We start from the raw sequence: 21,599 nt of genomic DNA on the forward strand, positions 1-21,599 counted from the left end.
AAGGGGTGTTTTGATAAGAGTTCTACTTCAGGTAATTCTCCTCCTTCCTTGTGGCTTGTTGCCCTGCGTCAAAAGCTGTATTAACCTCATTCAGTATTCCCTTCAAAAGTGGGTTCTGTATAGTATTAAGCATTTTTTCAACCAATCGATAAAGCCATCAAGTAAGTTGGCCTGCACTGTATACATACTGTACACTGTAACACCTATATAGAGTCTGCAGATTTTTACAACATTTAAACACTTGGGCAAATCTCTCAATTAATGGTACTCAACTCTGTCCATTCCAGTCCTGGTCTTTACTCCAAGCAGGCCCGAAATTGGTTAATGGCCTCTTAGCAGCTTCATTTAACTACATTCGAACCTGCTTGGAGTAAAAACCTGGACTGGATTGGGTCTCGGGCCAGAGTTGAGAACCAGTGCTCTAAATGTTTACAGCTAGCTTTTTAACATTAAGATATTGCCACCACTAATAGCCCTGCATATGAAACTTCTAATTGGAATACTACACATTTAAATAATAAGCACCCTAAAATAAAATAAAAATCATGTCTCTTTAATTTTATACCAATTTGATTTATTTTTTTAATAATTGCAGAATTCATTAAATGATTTATTAAATGAATATAGATTACATTCTATTACAATGAACCGGTAATACATAATAATTTGTATTGAAAATCATTTTAGTTTGTGGTTCTTGTCAGTGATTTGCCTTGGCAAATTCTAAAGTCTTTGTTACAGTGTTGTGAAGGTGCATTTTGCAGATGTCCTTGGGAAATGAAAGGTGTTTCACAGTAAAAGGAAATTAATTAATGCCTTGTGTATTTGTAAGAAAAGGTAAGAATGACACGGCTTCTTTGCAACACCTTAACGTCCTAGGCAGAGCCCTCTTTGAATTTACGCTGTTTATTTCAACCCCCTTTTCCCACTGATGCATTTTCTAGTGATGGGGTCGGGTCACTTCAGGAATTTATTTGCAGCACTTTTACACCGGATTGACTCTCACGCTACACAGCCATTAAATGAAATAAAACAAGATAACTTTGTGTCCTCTCCATCTACAGTCCTCCAGTTAACCCTACAGTTAACCCCCATTACACATTTCATCCAGGCTCCGCACAAGTAAAAAAAAGTGGGAGTATTGTCATTCTTTCATACGTCTTGCGGCATCCGTTCTACATTCAAAGAACAGCCCGAACACATTGAGTTTCGCTGCAGTTTGTAGTAGGCGGGCCCCCACAGTTTTGGTTTATTTTCACAATTGATTTTTACAACCAGGTTGTTGGACTGGCTGAAGTATAATGCATATATAATTCCTACATGGGTAGTGTAAAGCAATAGACTGTTAATACAATTATGAAGACTATACAGTACACTAAGATAAGCAAACACCTTGTCAAGGCTCATTTGCTAATTGGCGTCAGGCTGGTTTGGGTTCTCTCTTTACAATTCTGCTCAAGTGAAAGAGAGTCGCTTTAACTTTTGAGTTGAACGAACAAGCTATAGTGGCACATGCTGCAGTCAAGCTTGTTAACACGTTCCTCAGCCCAGCTACATGAAGAAACAGAACAGTTCAAATACCACAGAAGTACATTCATGGAAATAATGGCATTCTCCTTGCACTGGCATCTTAATAATAATAGTAATAATATGGGATAAATAAGTTAAAGCTTGTGTCTTGGTGGGGTTTTTTTTTTTTTAATCAGCAGCTTTGCAAGGCTAGATCTTTAGGGGGGATTGAGGGAAGTATTTGAGATGCTCAAGATGAAGTACCTAGTAGTGCTATAAAACAAGCAGCAATGTTTTATATATTTACCAAAAAAATTGCCATAATATTGAATCATGTCTATCGATCATGCTGGCAGAAAAAAGAAATCTCGCCCAGCGTTGCTGCCCGCGTCTCATGGAGTGACCATCTCCACGCTGGGTAAGGTCCAGTGTAACGAAATGAGGAGAAACGATCCCTAACCCGCAGGAGCAGCAGAGTCGGCTTCACAGCCCGTACACAAACCTGCGCTCGCCTGACTGTAACTCGCACAGCACAAGCAAGCCCCTCAGGGACATTAATCTTTTTAATGGAATACATATAGCATGTAACAGTCGTAGGATGCCGGCTCACTTCAGTTACTTCCATATTTTGTACTGTGCTAGTTTTTACACTGGTTTTCAAAACAAAACGCTCAGCTTGTTTCTTAGCTATTGATAAACAGTGTACCATTATGTTAATACATGTTTGTACATAGTGTTGGACTCAACATGCTAATCTTTATCATTCATGTATAGTACAACAACATTGTTAGAGTATTTTTTCCTAAGGGTGGATTTTAGACAACCCCTTGCTATGCTGTATCTTTTAAATCTCAAGGAAGGGAGAATCTAGCCAAATGGTTGAAAAGCTGATCAGATTTGGACAGCAAATCAAAACTGGCAGCTCTGTGAACCGAATCCCCCACAATCCTATAAGTGGAAGAAATGTTTACTTTATTGATCTTGCCCTGTCCCAAGGGCTTGTCGTTTTCTTTCAGAGTGTGCTGTCTTGTGCTGTAGTCATTTTCTATAGGTTGCAGGAGCAAAATGCTTGAATTATGATCTTGCCAATTAGGTCTTATTGTACTGCATTACAGGTGCAGTGGCAGGGTCCCATACAGATTAAAAAATGTTACACCATTACTGATATAAAATTGTATGGAGGAAAACCATTCTTTTAGTTGTGGCGCTTCTTGAGCTGTAACAGTGCTAGTGTGTTCCCTTGAAATGCCCGAGAGAGGAGACAAAAGTATTGGCGCCATACACTTAATATAAGAGAATTAAATAAATAAAGAAATAAAATAAAATGTTATGAACCCTAGCACTGCTAATTAATATGACAAAGACTAAAATACAAAATTTCTGGTTGTTTTAACAAGCAATCTTTTATTGTTCATTCTTTATTGCTCCCAAGTGCCTTGGTCTGGAAACCAAACTAGTAGAGCATGTTAGTGAAATAAGCAATTCAGTAGTATTACTGTGTTGAAACAACAGCTGAATCCACCAGAGTTCACTCACTGTGATGCAACAGTGATTTAGAGGCTCTTAATATGCTTTTGATTAATACGATTAATATTGGTGCAATTACTGGAGTGCATTGAGTCAGGGATCCATTAGCGCTTTGTGCCCTGAGCAGAGTGGAGTTTGTCAACTGATAGTACAGTTTTCGTGTGTTATACCGCCCCCCTTTTATAACGCCACCTTCGCATACCACCAGCTATTCTCTTTGAACAAATGACACCAATATAAAAACAGTGCTATTTTTACCTGTTATATGACCATCCCGATATCTGCCACCAGCCAACTTCCCAAGCCAAGCAAACGTAAATATAAGAATCGTGGTTTCCCTCATTGTAGCGCCAGCGAAATAATCATGGCCATTTAAAACAAGTTGTTCAGTTAACCTTTGACTCTCTTTCCTAATTCATTGCTAACTGAACGTTCATACCAATGTCATCATCACAACCTCAACACATTTGTTTTTCCCTTTGATTTACACAACCAACTCAACACTTTGATGTGAAACAACAGTTAATGAAAAAAAAAACTGAAATGTCTTGGTTAGATAAGTATTCACCCCCCTGAGTCAGTACTTGGTAGAACCACCTTTGGCAGCAATTATAGCTGTGAGTCTTGTGGTAAGTCTCTACCACGTTTACATGTCTAGATCATGCAATATTGTTCAAGCTCTGTCAAGTTGGATGGGGATCGCTGGTGGTCAGTCTTGCCACAGATTCTCAATCAGATTCAAGTCCGGGCTTTGACTGGGTCACTCTAGGACATTCACTTTCTTGTTTTTCAGCCACTGCAGTGTCGCTTTGGCTGTGTGCTTGGGGTCATTGTCCTGAAAGGTGAATCTCCGTCCCAGTCTTAGGTCTTTTGCAGACTGAAGCAGATTTTCCTCAAGGATTTGCCTGTATTTAGCTCCATTCATTTTGCCCTCTACCCTGACAGGCTTCCTAGTCCCTACAGATGAAAAGCATCCCCGTCGCATGATGCTGCCATCACCATGCTTCACAGTAGGGATTGTGTTACCTGGGTGATGTGCTGTGTTGGGTTTGCGCCAGTTGTAACTCTGCATTTAGGCCAAATAGTTCAATTCTTGTTTCATCGGACCACAAAATCTTTTGCCACATCTTTTCAAAGTCTCCCACATGCCTTTTTGCAAATTCCAAGCAGGATTTTACATTGGCTTTTTTCAGAAATGGCTTCCTTCTTTCCACTCTTCCATGCAGGCCAGATTTATGGAGTACCTCAGCTATTGTTGACACATGGACAGTTTCTCCCATCTCAGCCATGGAATGCTGTAGGTCTTTCAGAGTTGTCACTGGCCTCTTGGTGGCATCTCTGGCCAATGCCCTTCTTACCTGGCTGCCCTTCTTACCTGGGAGGACGGCCTGCTCTAAGTAGATTCTGGGTGGTGCTGTATACCTTCCAGTTCTTATTGGTCGACTTGACTGTTCTCCAAGGGATATTCAATGTCTTTTGAATTCTTTTTATACCCCTCTCCTGATCTGTGCCTTTCCACAACTTTATCCCAGAGTTGTTTTGAAATATCATTGGTCTTCATTGTAGTATCTTTGCTTTGAATGCACTATCCAAATGTGGGACCTTACAGAGGCAGGTATATTTAATCTGAAATCATGTGAACCACTTTTATTGCACACAGATGGACTCCATTTAACTTATTGTGTGAATTCTGAAGGCAATTGGATGCACCTGAGCTTATTTAGGAGTGTCAAAGCAAAGGGGGTGAATGCTTAGGTTTTTATTTTTAATTGATTTCTGTGTGTCCGTCCGCTTGCCATTAATAGCCAGAACTAGCACTGTTTATGAAGGAGTTCTGGTATTATCGTTACATGTTCCATACATACCTATATCAGATAAGTTTTCGGACTGTACTCATCTGTACTCACAAATAAATGCCTTTTTCCCCCCAAAGTGGCTCATTTAAATTGTGTGCAGTATATCAGTGACTGTCTGAGATCAGTTCTACTATCACTGATGCATTGTAGCTGTGCACTATCCCCCGCTCTAGTCAATTGATTTTCTGAGTCCCTCTGATGGTCCCACTCCAGAGATCGCTGCTGTTAATCCATCCCAGACTCGGAGACGTGTCAGGGGTAGCAGTGTGCAGCATCACCAGGTCATAGTGTAATATGAGAGACGGCTCAATAACTGCATTGCGCTGGTTGCCCCTGGGAGCACAGCCTGGGACACCTTATCTAGTCTTTATCTCGAATAGGAAAAGCTTGTGAATTATACACTGCAAACACAGATAGAACCAGCTGCTTTATAACCAACATTAATGGAGTGGCTTAAATGTCAACACCTGGAGGGGATTTATATATGGACGGTGTCATTTGATTAGAGTTTAGATAAAACATTTCTCTTTCTGGTTTATAAAGAATATCCATTCTATTTCAAAGTGATACTGAAAAGTTTCTGGTTTTGTTTTAAAAGTATACTTGTTTTGATTATGTATTTTTATGGTTTCATACAACAGGAGGGGAAGGGCAACAAATGATGTCCCCAAGCAGAAAGTTGATTTGTACCAAGGACACTGGAATGGAGGGCCCTTCAGTGTTAAATTACTTTGTTGCAATGGCATGTGTTTAGCATGGCTTGCATTATTTTTAAAGATGCAACTGTATAACATACCTTATTGGAGTAGTGCAATAGATGGACAGCTGTCAGACTGCATGCTCATATTTTCAGAAAGCTGCGTTGGTGATATAAAGAAACAAAAGTTAATTTATTACTTGATGCAGTGGTAGTGTAGGGGTTTAACATATATATTGTGAAAACACTATCCTGAGCACAGCTGCAAGGTGTGCTGTTATCATGACAAGGACTTCATAAACTGGGTACTGATCTGACCTTGCTGTGTGTTCTATGTCTGGAACAACTTTGTAATTCATGCCAAGAAATTGGTAGTGTTTTAGATATTGTTAGGAAAACAGTGTAACCAGAGTTCACAAAGTTCAGCTACACACACAGTTAGCTAAGCTATATAAGACAGGCACTTGAGAGTGCGAGTGAAAAAAAGATACTGAATCCCCTCCTGATGACAGACCAGCTCCATATCTGAGCTACCTCCCAGAACATTAGGTAACTGTTAATAACTAGGTGCCACATTTGCTGTGCCTAACAATGCATGTTTAATCTATATGTGTGTAACTTCTGAATATTGGAATCAATAAATGGAAACTTGCTAATTTAGCAATTGGTATTGTGTGCACTTGAAGACATCAGATTTGTCACCTTACAGCAGTATCTGTATACTTTTGGGCTTGTGACCACTTCAACAAGCTGATTTTACTTGAGCTCAAGCATAACCAAACTCCAAAATCAACTGCTTTCAAGCACTAATGTTGATGAAGACGGCAGTGCAAATTGCTTTATCCAGACACCAATCATTCACTTCATTATCTGAACCAGCCATGCAGGCAAATGAAAGTGAGCAGAAACAGGGATCACTCAGGGTTACCCTGCATGCACCAGAGAACTGGGGGGAATTGTGTCGATGAGTTTAACTAAATGAACAACTTGAGCTGGTGAATCCTGATGGGTACTCACTGGAAGCAAAACAGATAATCACAGCAGTAAAACAAGAGGCAAAAGAACATCCATTCAGAATTAACACAAACACAGACGCTGGAGCCCTGGAAAATTGACTGACAGTGTATCTTGAAATGAAGATCAGTACTGCTGTCCTTAAACTCTCCAATACAGACCTGTTTTCTACTATGTGTTTAAATCATTTTAAGAGTTGTTTTTATGGTGTGATAAAATCACCTAGCCTGAGGTCGGGATGGGTTGGGTTGTGGGTAACCCAAGGCAGGTTAGTGCAGAGCCAAAGGATAAAGCTGTTCAGATCCATGGTTTTATTGATAGCTCCATGCTAATTGTGTTTTTAACGGAGGAAGGGAGCAGACCACCCTAACAAAGTGAATGTACACTGAATAACATTCTCTAGTTTGCAATGGTTAATCTTGTAAGTCGGCTTGGTTAGGGTGGGAACATCCACTCTCCACCCTGTAACTTTACACTTCTTGTTTCCATAGCAACTCCTGCGTGAGATGCAGCAGATGGCCAGCCGCCCCTTCGCCACCATCAACGTTGCTTTGGAAACGGATGATGAGCCGCCCGACCTCATTGGTGGGAGCATCAAGGTATGATTCACCTCTGCTGTAGGAGGAGCTCCTGGTGTCACTGGAACACAGTAATTACATGTAATAGTTCTTCTAGGTCTGTGCAAGAGAAATGCCCGAAACATGATCAGCGGTAGAAACCAAACCACTTATAAACAGGCATTAAATCTAAATAAACAAGTAAGATAATGTATTGCTTAAAACCTTAGGGGGTTCTGTTTTGGTTTAAATATGTAGAATGTGTTGTCGGTGACATTCAGACTGCAAGATTTACCCTCTTGGCATAGTTAGAAGTATAGTTGGTACTAATGTGTTTTAATGGGGCCATGTGTTATAAATACACTGTATTAACACAGTAATTACACACATGTGTTATACAGTGCAACAACATGCTGAATTACGAAATGAAAAATGTTGGCAGTTGCTGGTGTGTTGTAATAATTGCACTTACTAACACAGCTGGTTATGTGTTCGCAGTGTAATTACTGTGTACCGCACATGTACTCACATTGTTATTAGTGCAGTAAGACACTTGATGTAAAGTGTTACCCATTTTTAGAATTGTCGTCTTCTGCTTTTTAAAGCTCTAAAAACAACTGACAAGCACGTTCTAGAGGAGAGCTTCATCTGAGTCCTGCTGAAAGCATTTACCGTGTTTATCAAACCCAAATACGGACACCAAAAAAAAGACCCTGAATGCAAGTCACATTTAAATCTTAATGAAAAAAACACAATAATTAACAGTTAAATTACTAATTTCTAGGTGCGAGCAGGGAACACTATATTAATGTACAGCATCAGCGTACGTCACCTACTATATTACAAATGCAAATGGGAAAAGAAAATTTAGGTACAGTACTTTTAGTACTGAACGACAGTCATCACAGGTTATGGTAGCTGGGAAAGGGTAAATTCCTTTATTTCAGTCTGCTTTATATAACTTTATTTCTATATTTCTATTTCTATAACTTTATTTCAGTCTGTTTTATTGTCCTCGTTTGTAAGCAAAATGAGTGCAAGACAGAAATGTGTAGCTCATTTTAGGTTTGAGTTAGGACTTTTGAGTTTACACTAGTGCGGTTCCCATAGTTAAACCAGGCACAGACCATAATAACAGAAAGTAAGTTAGAGAATCAGAGAACGAGGGAGAATCCTCCATTACCTTAGTGTTCCTGTTTCTTGTGCTCCTCCAGATAGAGAAAGAAAGATATATAAATGAATGATTGTTTATTTTGAAGCCAGACCCGCGTTGATCATTTCAACGAGTACTACACTGGTAATATTACAGTATTGCATAGCCTTTCGATTGCATCTCCATCTTCTGACACATAGAGGCTGCAGTTTCTCTTTCCTTCAGCAAACAAGATTACTTTTCTTTTAAAAGCTGCATCAAAAAATGTTCATGAAGTTCACTGTGCAGCCATTTTAATGCACCAGTACTGTGCCGAGAGTAATATCTGCAGTGGGCAGTGCTGTGTACAGTTGGTCTTGTTCAAGCGCACCAGAATAATTGACATGCGCAAATATAAATTGGTGCCCCAACTGAAAACTTTGAATCCAACTCGCTCCCCCGAAATTTGAACTTTCATTTTGGCCACAAAGGTGCGATCTTAAATTCGAGTAAGTATGGTATCTAGCCAACATCTAATTCTGTGGTAATGCAATTAACACATCATGCTTTCAGGGATAATTACTTACTGCCATTTCAAACCTATTGTAAACAAATCATAGCAATCTTTGCAGAGCATCTGTGTATGTGTGTGTGTGTGTGTAATATATATATATATATATATATATATATATATATATATATATATATATATATATATATATATATATATATATATATACATACATATAGAATAGAGCGGGTAGGTGCACATGAAGAAAACAGACAGTAGTTTCCAAAACAAAGCAAGTCTTTATTCCAGTATTCTATACAGCTGGCTCTTATATTGCAATGTCCAAAAGAAAATAAACAGTTCAAACAAGGTTTCAAACAAAAACCAAACCACCAAAGCAAAATTGCTGATGTAAACCAACCAGATCAATAACCCCGTCCAGTTGGTGAATAGGTAATTCCACCTGGGTTTTGGGTTTCTTCTTTAGGAACCCTTCTCCTACCCTTATTCCGCAGTCCAGTCCCTTTGCGAATCTCAGCAGCGGACAGGCCGTTCCTCATAGCCCCTGCAGAGAACATGGAAGCGCAGATGCAAAGGACCATCACGTTATCCCGTTCCAATCTTATTGTAGATAATCCTCAGAAGTTCTCAGGCAGGCAAACAAAACAAACAACCCAACAGACTAGCGGCACACGCTCCCTTTTACCAGCCAGGTATTTAGCCGTTACAGGCTACAGGCGTGGGCCAATTAAGGCCAATGATAGTCTAACAATAGTCAAACCCTAATTGCCTACCTAACCACACCTGCAGCCTGTCGGTCCGTTAACTCCTTGACATCATGGCAGGCATGTGTGCTGCCCACAGGTCCATCTGGTCATTCCTGGCAACCTCTGTGGGCTCATACCAAGCCTGCCATGAATGACTCCTGGTGGTAAACTTGTGAGCTGGCTCACAATATATATATATATATATATATATATATATATATATATATATATATATATATATATATATATATATATATATATATATATATATATATATATATATATATATAATATATATATATATATGTATATAATGTTAATTCATTATCAACAAAATGAGAATACCTTAAAAAAAAAAAAATGTTGATGTAAAGCTGGTACATTCGTATCTCAGAAACTAGAGAGGAACGTTACACACTATTGTTATGCTCATGTGTTTATAATGTGGATCTGCAACGGCCATGCAAAACTGCTGTATTCATCCCATCCCACATACATGTATGTATGTATATACATACTGCGCAAAAGTCTTAGATATGTTGCATTTTTCTACTCTGATGCATTATGAGCATCAAGAATTTACTCAAAGCCTCCACTAGTGTTTTACTATTATAACATTTACTTGCATAAAGAAGGAAAAACCCTGAGTGAAATAACTTGCATCACTCAATTTTCAATGTGTGGTATCCAAAGCATAATTAACAAGTACAGAGAAACATCATCTGTAATTGACAAACCCAGGACTGGAAGACCCCAAAAAGCTGTCTAACAAGGATGAGCAATACTTGAAGATAATATCCTTAAGGAATAGAAAGAAGACAAGCGTTGAATTGACAACAGAACTGGCAGAAGGCACAGGTGTCGCTGTCCATCAAATCAACAGTACGAAGATCACTCTTGAAATCAGGACTTTAAGGATGTGTTGCAGTAAGAATACCTCTGTTAAGAAAGGGAACAAGACTAAAAGGCTAAAATGTGCACAAGAACAGCAATTGGACCGTGGAACAGTGGTGAAAGGTGCTTAGGACTGTTGATTTGTTTTCCTGTAACTCACTGAAGAGGCCCATCTTTTATTTTTTAGAACACATGGATACCCTTGTCATGCTAATATGAAAGAAGACGAGGTTCAGCAGTACGGTTTGGTTTTTTAAACGTAGTGTTTCAGTGCTGTACAGACGTTCTGTGTCGTTATCAGTTTCTCTGAGATACGAATGTACCAGCTTTACTTTTTTTTTTTTAAGGTATTCTCATTTTGTTGATCATTAATGAACATTTCTTTACTGTGGGTGTTGTCGAGTGATTGAAAACAAGACATTTTGTGTTTTGAATTGAAATTGATGGTTTCTGAGTCGAATGGGTCAAAGTTCAAGTATATTTTCCTCTATGAATTATCACTTTTTGACATCACTACTGTGATATAATGTTTTTTTTTTTTTTTAAAGAATGCCTCAGCATGCAAATAATAGCCTTCATCCATATATACAGTACCAGTCAAAAGTTTTAGTACACCTGCTTGAAACCAGGTTTTTCATGATTATCTATGCTTTTAACTGTATAAACTTGTCTATAAACACTTAATATTTCATTATATGATATGTGTACTTATATAAGCTGATAATCATAAGTGAATTGCATTCATGAAAATGAAAATGCAAGGGGATTTCAGTCTGAAGCCCAAGTCAGTTAAAAGTCTGAAATGTGTATAACATAGCATTAGAACTCTGGACTAAGTATAAAAGTGTCTTTGTTAGATGTTCTCTGAGTTAACTAGCATGTTACCTAATTAACCTTTGTCACCAATTATTGTTAACAGGTGAGGGTCCATGAGTACTATAAATATAGGTACAAGTTTGTCATTCCTGAATGTAAGGGAAAAGAAAATGGCAAAGTATGCTACGTTAAGCAAAGAAAAATTGCTTTAAGAAATGAATGTCAATCTTTAACACAAATTGCAAGAACTTAGCAAGTGTCTGTAACTGCTGTGGCCAAGACCATCAAATGATTTGAAGAAACTGGCACTCATGAGGACCGAACAAGGTCAGACAGGCCAAGGGTGACCTCAGAATTAGAGAACAAGTTAATTCGAGTCACAAGTCTGCGAAACCGGTGATTAACTGCCCTTGAAATACAAGCTCAGCTAAATGCTACTAGAAGTACAGATGTTTCAACATCAACTGTTCAGGGGAGTTTTTGTGAAACTGGCCTAACTGGAAGAATTGCTGCAAAGAAACCATTGTTAAGAGTGCAGAATAAGAGGAAGAGACTTGCTTGGGCCAAAAAACACAGAAACTGGACGTTTGAGGAGTGGAAGTCGGTCTTATGGACCGCTGCGTCAAAATTTGAAATATTTGGGTCCACCCTCCGAGTATTTGTAAGACAGAGAGGGTGAGCGCATGAGTTCTGCATGTGTGGTTCCCACTGTCAAGCATGGAGGAGGCAGTGTCATGGTCTGGGGTTGCTTTGCTGGTGACAGAGTTGGTGATCTTTACCAAGTCCATGGCACGCTCAGCCAGCATGGCTATCATAGCATACTTCAGAGGCATGCCAATCCATCAGGACTACGGCTAGTTGGGCAGTCCTTCTTTCTTCAGCAAGATAATGATCCGAAACACACCTCAAAGTTGTGCAAGAACTATCTGGCGAAGAAGGAAAGTGAAGGACAACTCAATCTAAACACCTGGCCTACCCAGTCTCCAGACCTCAATCCCATAGAACTTGTATGGGATAAACTGGACAGAAGAGTCAAAGCAAAGCTACCCACAAGTGCCCTATATCTCTGGGAACTGCTGCAGAAGAGCTGGGAAGACATGTCGGGTGATTTCCTGCTGAAGCTTGTTAACCGAATGCCTCGTGCTTGTGAGGCTGTTATTAAGGCAAAGGGTGGCTATTTTGAGGAATCCCAAGATTTAGAGACAGTTTTCAATTTTCTTGAACATTGCTTTGATACTCCTTATGTTTTGTTTTGTATATTGTAACATGTGTTTTCATTTTCAAGTATTTACAGAAACATATGCGACGTAAAACATTGTCAATTATGAAAAAAAAAACTAGTTTCCAGCAAGTGTACTCAAGCTTTTTACTGGTGCTGTCTGTGTGTGTGTGTGTGTGTGTGTGTGTGTGTGTGTGTATATTTCAAGTCTTATTACTTGCCTGAATAAAGCGTTCAATCAAAACGCTTTTTGCGTACCTCAGAGTTTCATTGTATGAGATGTTTTTTAGTGTGTATTCAAAACATTACATGGTAGGTCAAGGTCATGTCAACCCATTTTATGTTTGCAGTTAGATTTTTGTATTTTATTTTTCAAAGTAATTTTAGTAAATATTCAATTTTCTGATTGAGTTGACTAGTGACTGCTATAGAGAGCAGAAGGCTAAACGCTGACCCCCATCAGACCTCTGGTTGTGTAATCACCATATATGAAGAGCCAAGCCCCATTTAGATAGCTCATCATTCCTTACCGTGTCTTATCAACTGTATTATGTTGAGGGAGTACTGAAACGTGGGGGTACGAGATTAGTTTATGCACTGTAGTGAATTAGGTATACAATTTAATTAAAAATAAATAATTCTCTAGTCGCCCACCCAGACATGTCAAAATGTAGCGAAATAAAAGATGTAATACAAAGTGACACACTCTGCTTCCATTGCAATATTATGGTCTATTTCTAATATGTTTTAAAAAGTGCTAATGGTGCATGAAAGGGGGGTGAGTTCCACATATTTCATTCCTTATCCAGTTCCGTGCTGGAGGTAAATAACTCTTTTCTGTGTAGACCGTTCTCAACTTTGCACTGACTCGCTGAGATTGGCTTTGACACTCTGCAACAGTGTAGCCTATGAGCATGTCTTAGACATCTTCTTGTACCAGCAATTGCTGCAGCAGTGAGCAATATCGGATTACTGCTCTTTTGAATGGCTGTGTTTGGTCCGCCTCCTGCCAATTTTAGATTCCCCCCCCCCCCCCCCGGTGTGGGTTAAGATTATTCTATCGTATGTCACCCAATTACCTAACATTTTTAGCATTACAGTGTGTGTAAAAAGATTGTTTTATAGTAATAACGGTCGGTATTTTCAGTAAAATATCATGCCTACTGCTAGCCCATACAGTCAGGAATATTGACACTATAAACTGTGGGGGTCTGACAGTGTTTTGAGCGGGGGGGGGGGGATTTGATGTGCAGTTACAGTCCAGCAGGACGTTCTCCCTCTAAGCAGGTTTGTATTACTTCGTTAAAAAGAAAGCAATTTTGCTTTCTTATTTAGTAGTGGATTTTAATACAACAACTTTTGTTTACGTAATATGCATTATACAAATCAAAAGATCGAATTTTGCATGCGAGTGACATTTAATGTGTGATTTTATAGTATCCACACATTGTCAAACGGTTTCTGTTAACAGGAAGAAAAAAAAAAAACATACTGTGTATTAATGACACCTGATAAACCTTTGGAGGTTTAAAACTACCTTCGAACACAGCCTTACAGTCTTGTGTGTTTGGAACTTTCTTTGTCGGATTCTATTGGTCAGACACAGTTTTAAATATTTGAGCTGGGGATGGGGGTGTTTAAGACCATAATTCTTAGCCATCTTGTCTCCATCTTCTGACACAGTCTTCTTATATAGATATATAGTGTGATGGAAGTTTTATCTCTCAACTTCCTGCAGGGCAGAGATTCAGCAAGACAAGTTTGAGTGTATAAGTTTAATAGTTTGCAAACCCGAGCAACACACGCAGATGTTAGAAAATCGATCTGTGTTCTGCCTACGTAGAGCCAGTAAGCATAATATATACCTTGTAACCTACAGTTATTGTAATCACAGAATCTTAACTCAATATTAGCGGATAGCAACAACTTGGAAGATTAAGATGAGACCAATCATAACAACTTATTTAAATTGCAAGCACCCTAAAATAAAAGTAAGTCGGTGACATTTCTGTGAAGTGCCACGGAAGCAGCTTGCGGTTGCTAAAGAAATAGAACTTCCTCTTTCTAGCTAGTAGTCAGTAACTTTCCATCCCTTATAAGGGCCACCTGTCCTTCAGAAAGACAGAGGAAGTGTGTTCACAAACAACTACCGATAATAACACATTATTATATTATACCGAAATCTTATAAACCTGAGCATGAAAACCCTAAACAGTCATAGCAGTAGCAACATTAAAGTGGCTTATCAAATTATACAATAACAACATATCATATAACTAATATCATAACTACTTATAATTAATTTATTATGGCTTTAGAGAGCATGTCTTGTTCCTCCTGGCACCATGACAATCTCTGTCTTGTCATGTAGGCTTTCTTGCAGTTACTTTAAAGCATGACTATATATGGGCATTTTCAGTCTACCTTAAACCCTCTTCACTTAGCAATAACAGGATGTGTGATGAAGGCTGAAAGAGGAAGAGAAATGTCCAGACTATAAAAGTGTATTTCTTAATTCTAAACATTATCAAAAATAAACTTCAAACTTCTTATTACATTGGTATGATCCCTTTTTAAGTCACACAGGTTAAGCAAACACATGAACAAACAGCTCAGAGGTTAGTACTGAAATTGCATGAGATATAATTTTCCCCTCCACAATAGCAAATAAACCCACATCCTGCAAGGGTCCCACAAGGTTAAGAAGGCCAGATGTATAGATCTGGTTATTGTAATACGTTTCAGGAGTCAAGGTTTCATGCCTCATGTACACCGAGCCCTTGTGTTGCATTAGGATCGTTACCAATACTTGTTCATTCATGAGAGGAGTGTTCACTGTACGATTCAGCGGGCAAACATATGGTCAGAAGTGCTTTCCTGAAGCGCATTGGGTCAAGGAGAAATAATGATATCAGTAAACACAAACATACAGAACTGCTGTTATAAAGTAGAACGAGACTGATGCAACACTGGCCAGGACTGAGAAACCCAATGGGGATTATGCAGGTAGAGAGGTTTACATAGAAACGAGAAAGACAGATGAGTGAAGAAGGGAGTCGCAGAGAGAGATTAATCACGCTGGGATGGAAGAGATGATTGGAAAGAGAGATGGAAGAATGGGATTTTGATAACTTGATTGCGTGTTGCCTGCAGCCATGCTACCTTAAATGTTTGCCTTGACACATGTGGGCCCTGGCCAGTGCTGGGAGATGAGCCCTCCAATGTATACTTGTATTAGTGCCCCAGTAGGAGACATTCTCTGGGGTTCTCTGTCTTTTTGCGTACATCTAGATAACTACTTGTCCAGGTAAGTGTATTGAGCGTATCATAGTCTTGTGGTTTGCAGGGGCAGTTTGCCTGTCCAGCTATGAATCTGTCACACTTGCGTTTGTTCAGTTACCTTTAGCTTGTTTGGAGTATAACATCTAAGAGTGGTATGTGAAGGCACACTGGCTCGTATTTTGAATTTTCACCCGCTGCGGCCATGAATTTCAGTGGCATTAGTGATATGCGTTTTGTGGATAATTTGAGAATCAGTCTCCAAAAATGAGCGGCAGTGACTTAAAAAAAAAAAAAAAAAAAAAAAAAAAACACTAGGTCTTGTCTGACCTTCAAAACAAATAATAACATAATAATAAAAAAAATTAAATAAGAGTCTCCTCAATACAGTGCTTCTGGCCACCAGCTGATAAACCTCTGAAGAAGAAAGAAGGACCTCCTTGGACCTCTGAAGAAGAAAGAAGCACCTGCTCAGACCGCTGAAGAAGAAAGAAGGACCTCCTCGGACCTCTGAAGAAGAAAGAAGCACCTGCTCGGACCTCTGAAGAAGAAAGAAGCACCTGCTCGGACCGCTGAAGAAGAAAGAAGGACCTGCTCGGACCTCTGAAGAAGAAAGAAGGACCTGCTCGGACCTCTGAAGAAGAAAGAAGGACCTGCTCGGACCTCTGAAGAAGAAAGAAGGACCTGCTCGGACCTCTGAAGAAGAAAGAAGGACCTGCTCGGACCTCTGAAGAAGAAAGAAGCACCTGCTCGGACCTCTGAAGAAGAAAGAAGCACCTGCTCGGACCTCTGAAGAAGAAAGAAGGACCTGCTAGGACCTCTGAAGAAGAAAGAAGGACCTGCTCGGACCTCTGAAGAAGAAAGAAGGACCTGCTCGGACCTCTGAAGAAGAAAGAAGGACCTGCTCGGACCTCTGAAGAAGAAAGAAGGACCTGCTCGGACCACTGGAGAAGAAAGAAGGACCAGCAGTAACAGGACCTCTGAAGTGATGAATGAAGTTAGCCTGCTTCTCCCAGCCTGGTTATACTGCTTGAAGGTCACCTGCTGTGGGCCTCTTCATTTAGATTCAGCACAGTTTGCTTGAACCTCTGAAGGCTGAAAGAATAAGAGTCCTGAACAGGACCTCTGAAGAAGAAAGAAGGACCTGCTCAGACCTCTGAAGAAGAAAGAAGTGGAGCCCATTTATTTAGACTCATCTAGTTTAAGAACTGTCAAATTGGGTGCTCGGACCACTGGAGTTGTGACCCTGATCCAGCAGTAACAGAGAAATCAAAGAATGTGATGAATGGGAAGTTAGCCTGCTTCTCCCAGCCTGGTTATACTGCTTGTAGGTCACGGCTGTCTGTGGGCGGGTTCATTTACATTCAGCACAGTTTGCTTGAATCCTCTATAGGCTGATAGAATAAGAGTCCAGAACAGACACGTACAGGTCTAAAGGTGGACACAGGCTTTGCAATATAAGATACATTATCAAAATTACAAACAAGTGGAGCCCATTTATTTAGGCTCATCTAGTTTAAAAACTGTCAAATTGGGTGTCTGTGGATCCGCATGATTCAGTATCAGTGACTTGGTAACCCATTGTGTAGCCTCACCACTCTCTATTATTAGTATTATTAGTATTAATATTATTAGTAATAGTAGTATTTTAAGTTCACTGTGGAACAGTCAGTTTTAACGAGTCTGAACTGTATTAAGATGTTGTATTATATATTTTTCTTTATACCAAAAGACAGGAACACATTTTAATATTTAGTACTATGTTTTGCTGACACATGTATTTCTCTTGTAATACCTTGGTATTCATATAAAGACTCTATCTCACTTGGAGTAAGTAATCTTCATACACTGACTGTAGCACAGTAACAGAATGCTGTGTCACTGCTGTGTGGGATTACAGTAGAATACACTACAATGACCAGCACAGTAACAGAATGCTGTCTCACTGCTGTGTGGGATTACAGTAGAGTACACTACAGTGAGTAGCACAGTAACAGTGACTGCTGTGTGGGAGCACAGTAACAGAATGCTGTCTCACTGCTGTGTGGGATTACAGTAGAGTACACTACAATGACTGTAGCACAGTAACAGAATGCTGTGTCACTGCTGTGTGGGATTACAGTAGAGTACACTACAGTGACTGTAGCACAGTAACAGAATGCTGTCTCACTGCTGTGTGGGATTACAGTAGAGTACACTACAATGACTAGCACAGTAACAGAATGCTGTCTCTCTGCTGTGTGGGATTACAGTAGAGTACACTACAATGACTGTAGCACAGTAACAGAATGCTGTGGGATTACAGTAGAGTACACTACAGTGACTGTAGCACAGTAACAGTGCTGTCTCACTGCTGTGTGGGATTACAGCAGAGTACACTACAATGACTGTAGCACAGTAACAGAATGCTGTGTCACTGTTGTGTGGGGATTACAGTAGAGTACACTACAATGACCAGCACAGTAACAGAATGCTGTTTTACTGCTGTGTGGGATTACAGTAGTGTACACCATGTTTTCTTTTTTTCCCCCCTCTGATTTGAAAGAAATTGTGCAAACAATTTCCAAAGACATGGACAGCCTGCTTTCAACTTTAAACATTCAGTAGTCTTAAAGGTAGTTATCTGCAGATAAATACAGGCATATTTCTGCATGTCTGCAGATTGACGTGACAATGCGGATAATCATTTGTGTGCAAATGTGCATACAATGGTATGTTTATGGATGTGTATTGAATTGTGTCTTTTTGTTCAGGTTCTTGTAGTATATGAAAGGATTTAAGGATTGCATTGAGAGATTTATATCCTAGACTTTTTTTTTTTTTTTTTAAATAGATGACAGGGTTAATCAAGTGTCTGTGTCATGGTGTAGTCTTGGTTTATTGTTCTCGTGTTTATCTGCCTGGGGTCTATCCCACCTCAACTCGGTGTTTTCAGTTCATAAATCTTTTTCTGCATCCCAGCATCCCCCAAGGTGTGTACTGTAGACAAAAGCCATTTTCCCTTCTGCTCCTCCCCATGGTAGTTTTAAAAATGATAGGATGTATGTCAAAAATAGCTGGACATAAAAACAATCGTAACCAACTTGCATCCCTAATTGAAATAAAATAACCTGTTGCAACAAGCCAAGATTCATTTTTGATTGTTTAAAACTGTGTTAGTAGACCTGTGTTTCTAATGACCTTGTCTCTCCTTTGCTCCACAGAACGTCCCCAAGCCCATAACCCTGGAGCCCTGCTTCGGAAACAAAGCGGCCGTGCTGTCCATATTCGTCAGGTTACCACGGGGATCAGGAGGGATTCCCCCACCAGGGCAGTCAGGTCAGCCAGCTCCGCACCCTGACCTAGGGCACTGCCAATTCCAGTGCTGCGTTATTCAATTACAATTATCTACAATAAGCCTGTAGCAATTATTATTATGATATAAAATCACATAAACAAATCCACAAATAAACATGTTTACTCTGTCTATTCTAAATAATCCAGCAATTATCACAGGCACAAACACACAAACATGTACCTTTTTTACATTTTTTTTTATTTAATGGGCTCACCAAAAGTGGTTGAAAATACAAGATCAATGATCGAATGACAAGTAAATGCGTAATTGAATTGCCATCAATTAATTATTTGGCATAATTAGAACTGCATTACAATTACATTGAGAATTGCACAGTTACAATTATCACTGAGCTCAGGTCTGCCCCCATCCTTCACTGTCTTCTGTTTACAGCTTCCTCACGCACTGACATCCTTCAGAAACAGTAGAGTAGAGCCCGTTAATCCGAATTATTACCTGAAGTATAATCCAAACCACTCTGTAGCTGTCAGTATCATAGTAGATGTATGTTAGGGCTGTGTAACATTTTCAGCTGTCTCTACTATTTGTATTTAATTCAAAGGGTTATTTATTGGATATTTTGATGGAAAACCTGTAGTGCTCAAGTCTCAAACATAGAGTAGAATAATCTGTGATCTGTAATCCAACATGTAGCTTTTGAAATCAAACTGTACTGAAGAATAAGATGTCATATTTAATCTGTTGAAACTCAAAGTATCATTTAATAGCTGTATTTGTCTAAATGTAATTATCATGCTTAAACTTTCTGCTCTATTTTTTAGAGACCTAAATGAATATTAAAGCACCAGCCTTATAAATGGACTTGAGATGTTCATATAGGAATCTACTTCAATGCAGAGTCAAAAGACCTTTCGTGTGCAATATATGCAGGCACCTCAGTATCGGAGCATGTTCTGATACTGATTCTGTAGTGATATGATGCTTGCTACAATAGTATGTCACCTCTGTTGCCCTGGGAAAAGAGAGGAATCAAACCCCAGCTAAGTGTTTTTAGAGTGTCAGGAATAAGCGAGAGCCAATTCTTATCCTGGGGGATCCTATTTAAGGAAAGCTATCATTGACGGACGGAGTAGCTTCTAGTACCTGGGGGTCTGAGCGACCCTCCTATCTTCACTGCGGTGTCATGTTCAACACTCAGTCTTGTTTGCTTGCTGTTTTATACAGGCCTTGCCGTAGCCAGCGCACTAGTGGACGTGTCCCAGCAGATGCCTCTCGCGTACAAGGAGAAGTCGGGAGCCACGAGGAACCGGAAACACCAGCCCCAAGCACAGCCAGGGACCTGCATCTGACCATTGTGTTGACCGGGATCCTCACTATGAGCGTTGCACAAGGAGGTTGGGTGGCAGGGGGATGAGTGGGGGAGACTACGGAAGCTGGGTTATGAGGTTCAGAATACTAAATATTGAAGCTATCAGTGCAAGTACTTAAGTCCTTCTTTTTATTTATTTTTTAAGAAAGGAAAACTGAGAGACTGTCTTGTAAGGGGTTCCTTCACACTACTTTTGGTAGTTTCAGACCACCTGCTTGTTGCACTGCTTGCTTCAGTTTTAACTGATTTGAACCTTAAACTGAACGAGGATAACAAGGAAAGGTCTTCAACTCAACCCTCTTGTGAGTTGTGTAAGGTGCTTGCCTCTCTCATCCTCACTATTTTTAGCCTCCTTCAGTTGTTTTTTTATTGTGTGACCAACATGATTTATTTTTATTATTGTTTTCATAAATTTTTTTTTTTTTTTTAATTCTCTTATTTATCACACAGCACCCCCCCTCCCTTTGGTTCAGTTCAGTTCGGCAACATTAGTTGAGCAGTCAGGTATTGATTTTAGATGTTGAAGCAACAGGGTCTTATGGAATCTAATCATGTCTTCGCACTGTACCAGTTTATGCCATCACGAACGAAGCACATACGTTCTGAACTCTTCTGTGAGCTAGTTGTGGATTAGTAAAGAGCCTGCAGCCGCCAGTGTGCTAATACCTTGCATGAACTATTTAAACAAAACACAGCAGTGTTAGTGTTAGGAAGTTTAGACACATAGCTGCTGTTCATGGGTGTTTTTAACATGCTAGGTTAGTGCACTCAAGGTAATAGTACTAATATGTTTAGTTTAGGAAATTGGTTCAACTGGGTTTTAACCTGTTGTTGCAAATATAGGACGCGTTTGTAAAATAGTTTGCCACTTGCTGTACATAAACATTATATAAATTTGATGCATTTTTAATTTATTTATTTTAACAAGGTCTTTTTAAGGGGCAGAGAATGGGTGGAGCTGGCAGAGGTGAAAGGTTTAAAGGGATTTGAATGGAGTGAGGAAGAAGGTGCTGGCCCTTAGGATCTCAAGCGGAATTCAAGAGAAGAATTAGAAGTCAATATTAGAGCAAACAAACACCCCAGGATTTCTTCTTAAATTCTGACAATAATCACATAATGATGATTCAGACTTGGCAACACAAGAGTTTAAAATA

At 39.5% G+C, this 21,599-nt stretch overlaps 1 protein-coding gene across 1 annotated transcript in view; it reads left to right on the plus strand.

The window, feature by feature from the left end:
- Window positions 1-21,344, plus strand: part of LOC121312819 (attractin-like) — a 130,811-nt gene extending 109,467 nt beyond the window's left edge. The window contains exons 27-29 of the mRNA XM_041244661.1: window positions 7,095-7,202; window positions 18,982-19,096; window positions 20,301-21,344. Coding sequence (XP_041100595.1) covers window positions 7,095-7,202; window positions 18,982-19,096; window positions 20,301-20,425 — 348 coding nt within the window. The 3' untranslated portion in view covers window positions 20,426-21,344. The remainder of the gene's footprint in view (window positions 1-7,094; window positions 7,203-18,981; window positions 19,097-20,300) is intronic.
- The last annotated feature ends 255 nt before the right edge of the window (window positions 21,345-21,599 follow it).

Source organism: Polyodon spathula, chromosome 1, assembly GCF_017654505.1.
Source record: "Polyodon spathula isolate WHYD16114869_AA chromosome 1, ASM1765450v1, whole genome shotgun sequence".
NCBI lineage: Eukaryota > Metazoa > Chordata > Actinopteri > Acipenseriformes > Polyodontidae > Polyodon > Polyodon spathula.